General features: G+C 40.0%; 1 protein-coding gene across 1 annotated transcript; it reads right to left on the reverse strand.

The window, feature by feature from the left end:
• Window positions 1-2256: 2256 nt before the first annotated feature.
• LOC107827729 (protein FRIGIDA-like) lies at window positions 2257-4188 on the reverse strand. The gene has a single exon (XM_016654919.2). The coding sequence runs from the start codon at window positions 4186-4188 to the stop codon at window positions 2257-2259; it is 1932 nt and encodes a 643-aa protein (XP_016510405.2).
• Between the last annotated feature and the right edge of the window lie 200 nt (window positions 4189-4388).

Consider the following 4388-nt stretch of genomic DNA (forward strand, 5'->3'; position numbering starts at 1 on the left):
TGAGTAACTAACGATTATTTTATATCCTCACGAGTGAACGAAGAATTTTCTTAATAGGTTATTGAACAAAGGGATGGATGATTATTTTGCGTTGCAAGCATAAGAAAGACAAAAAGTGACCATTTTATCCATTTTGTAGATACTCCCTTCGATCCACAATAAATAATCACTTTACCTTTGGCGTATCCATTAAGGAAATACAAACTCCTAAAGAAAAAGAAGATATATTCACTAAATTAACCGTAATTAATTGTTACCTTGACACATTGAAATATGTAAATAAGGGTAAATTTTGAAAAAATAAAATTAATTCCTTCTTGATTATGTAAATGGAACTCATTTTGGACCAAAATAAAATGGTAAAATGGTAACTTATTGTGGACGGGAGTAAGCAACATTAAATCAATTTGTGTATTGGACTTAACCTATAAGAACGAGGAAGTGAAATGAAGATCTAAATAGTTTTTCTAGTCTTACTGATACTGAATAGCATTCCTCGTAATTGTCAAAGTAGGAGATCGATACAGTGTCTGGCTTACTAGCATTCTGTTGTATCTTCCAAACTGGACCCGGATGTTGTAGAATGTGTGGCCAGTACAGTATTGAAATGTCAGATTTACTAGTACAAACTGGACCCTGCTTGTTGCTTCTGTTTGTTATACATCCATAGGTTTATTGAACTATAAGCTTTTAAAATATAACTTGCCGAATTTGTAAATTCAAAAGGCTTTAGGGACCCTATGTCCTATCATTCACAACTCAGTTACTATACATCACCGTGCAGTCACCTAAAAAGATTATAGTAATCTATAGTACAAAGTCAAGCCCACAAAGCTGATAAGTTACACTATAAAACGAAAGCCAAATTTTGATATGAGGCGTTCTCACAAGATCAACAAAAGAAAAAAGAAGAGGGAAATAAAGGCACTCTTAAGACATTTAAACATAAGATCAAAATATTATCAAATCAATAGCACAGACTTCATGCAGAGGTTGAGGAATATCACACCGGCGAAAGGTCATCAGATGCAAAACAAACATAAAAACACAGATACAGAGGCCGTCATTAGAAACTCAGGATATAGTTAAAAACAACTAAAAACAGAGCCAGTTCCATGACCATCTCCTTCACTTGTACGATTTGGCGTTATTCCTTTCCTATCTCTTTTTCTGCCTTTATTTTTTCCTGTCTTGTTTTTTCTTTTGTGGATCAGGGTGGGGGCGGCCAAGTGTAGCAAGGTCACCTCCATTCTCGATTGCTATTGCACTAGAGGGAGGTATCATGATAGAGTCAATATTACGATTAGAGCCATATTAGAGTCAGCCTGAACAAAAGAATCCAATCACCTTCCTCCTGATTTATTGGACTTATAGCGGGCCTACGAGCAAAGGAGGCTCAACTCCCCAATAATCTCATCTATTGGTGCATGTTGTTGTAGGAGTTTCACCATAATTGTGTAGCACTACAGATGTGGATGATAGTTTTTCTATTCTCCTTCCAGTTTCCTATCATAATTAGAAATTCTAGGGATTTTCACACGGTCACGTGCTTGCTGAAAGCAACTCAGAGAACTTAATTTCATGAAATCCACTCTCCAAGAGAACGTGTCTAATATGTAAATGTTTGAAATGTCTTATATTTATGGCAATGCAAAGGAAACAATGTAACTTACATTTAGGAGGTTAATCCCGTGGAAAGGATTATTAAATAGAAGAGAATCCTAACTACTTTCACTTCAAGTAAACCAAATGGCAATCATAAGAAAATGACAAGAAACTTTATTGAAAAATGATTCAAACATCTGAAGCAGTTCATTTTTAAAAATTAACAAATTATAGAGGACAAGAGGAGGAAAAGGCTTGCCATGCCTGCTTCTATTATTGTTGATTCTGATGATTAGATTATGGAGGTTTCTATCTACTTATACACACCTTGCACATCCACACGCATGTATCAAATTGCACATCCACATGCATGATAAGACATTGTTAAAGACTCAAAACTATCTCTGCCAGTACATGGAGGATGAAGGATGAACAAGCGCAATAGATGCAACAGCATCAACTGCTTGTGAGCTACTGCTTCAGTATAGTTCAGTTGCTGGAACAGTATCAACAAACCGATATGGTGTAGGTATGGTGTTTGGCAACCCCGTAGAGCCTCCCAAGTATGGTGGAGGCCTAAATGCACCGCCGGTTATGGTGTTTGGCAACCCCACAGAGCCTTCTAAGCATGGTAGTGCCCTATTAACATCACTATGTATGGTGCTGGTATGGTCGAGGCCTAAACACATCACCAGTTATGGTGCTTGGCAACCCCATAGAGCATTCCAAGTATGGTGGAGGCCGATAAGCATCACCAAGTATGGTGTTTGGCAACCCCATAGAGCCTGAGCATTCCAAGTAGGATGATGGCCTATAAGCATAGCTGTGGGAAGGCAGTCTGTCATATACGGCTGCATCACCGCGTGATCCATATAACTGACCAGCATGACTTCCCATTTGCCCGGTTGTACAATTAACTTGACTTCCTTCATGACCACCAGCATATGAAACTCCTTGCATAACAACATCCGTGCCTGCTGATATACCTGCATGAATACCATCAGCACTTGCTGATATACCTGCTCCAGGTCCTGCCAGCGAGCCAACAACATTTTCATGAATCGAACCTGTAACAGGTCCATGCAATACCGGAGGGTACAGAGAATGACCATAAATGTGGTCAGCAGTCCCACCACCTTCTAACAAGGTGTTGTTGCTATCATCAACATGATTAGCAACTCGACGATGTTGTGGCAGACATGGATTTGGAAAGTGTGAGTGCTTCACTTCTTTGTTGCCTAACCACTTAGCTTCATCAATTTTTCTCTTTCGTGCCACCTCTCGATCAATTTTCATCCTCTTCCTCAATTGAGCAATTTCTCTCTCCAAGCGTGTTATTTTCATTCCAAATTGCCACCCTGGAAGAAATTTGGAATGATCAATATTGTGACGTCCCAAACATTGGATGACAGATCTCAAACCAGCCACGTACCTCCTTACACCAATACTCTTAGCAACAACAACTGAATCTTGTGATCCCTTCATTTCTTCATAACTCTTAATTGTGTCCAATAATGACACTTCAGACTCTTGTAAAAATGATGTTAACAGTCTACGAGGGTTAAACCTTTCCTCAAGTCCAAAACAATAGACAAAATGAACGGCTTCAACTACCCTATTTTGTTTCAACATACCCTCTATTATTTCTGGAATCTTTGCCATGAGAAAACCTGATCTCCTAAGGGAAGCAGAAATCATCTTGATGTAACTTTGGTGCAGCAAATCCTTGATATCTTTATTTGTAAATGCTTGTGGAATCCCGAAACACCCAATAAGCAACAGCAAACCCCGACATTCAATTTCCTGAGCCTGTAGTATACCTCCTTTGAAATTCAACCTCTTAATCCATGTTAAAGCTGCTTGTTCTGCCTCTTCCTTCACCTCATTCTTAATTACGGACTCTCCCATCATATTCAAGAAGCACTCCAAAAGCAATACTTTAACCTGCCTTTCAGATGAGCCTTGGACATAAGTGTCGCTCCCTTGAGAATAAAAATCGCCGATGCATTCCAATATCAGCCTTGCAGGATTAGGCGAGAGTTTCAATGCCTTTGGAACTCTTCGTTTCAGTGTTTTTATATTTGAGAGATGCCTTATCATGTACTTCTGCAGACCGTTACTGTTCATTGTTTCGCACAGGATTTCCACCACTGAAGGAGGAGGAAATTTCAGCTCTAAACGAAACGATTTTGGCTCTGCACGAGGAGGGGATTTCAGTTTCTCTTTCTCTTCCTCTTCCTCTTCCTCTTCAGAGAGTTCATATGGTTCTGGCTCTAGGAATGGCGGTGCCGGCGGAGTGGTAGTAGTGGAATGTTCATTGTTTCGCGGCAGTAGTAGTAGCAAAGAGGAGTCTATTGAGGTTCGGATGGTATCGATGTGCCGTTGTAACTCACCGAAACATCGTTGGAAACCGGAGAGCGCGTCGGAGAGTTTGCGGAGATTCGCAATGGGAACCGAATGTGTAAAATGTGTTGAAGATTGTTGCAATTCCGACTGTTTCTGTTCTGCTTTGACTAATTGCGTGGCCAATGATGGCGTAGCACTGCCGGCGGTGGCGGTGGCGGCATCCGCCCGAGTATTCATCGGAGTAAGAAGTGGAGAACGAGAAAATTTGATAACTGTGAAAAAGCATCGAAACGCCTACTGGAGGAAAAGTAAAAAACTTCTCGAATAATACGTTACCTACGACGTACGAACCCCTTCAGCTTGTCCCATTTTTGGTACTACACATTTGGGGATCTATATATTTTACTAATTCAAAAATAGAATTATTTCCCCTCCTA

This window comes from Nicotiana tabacum, chromosome 16 (genome assembly GCF_000715075.1).
Source record: "Nicotiana tabacum cultivar K326 chromosome 16, ASM71507v2, whole genome shotgun sequence".
Classification (NCBI taxonomy): Eukaryota; Viridiplantae; Streptophyta; class Magnoliopsida; order Solanales; family Solanaceae; genus Nicotiana; species Nicotiana tabacum.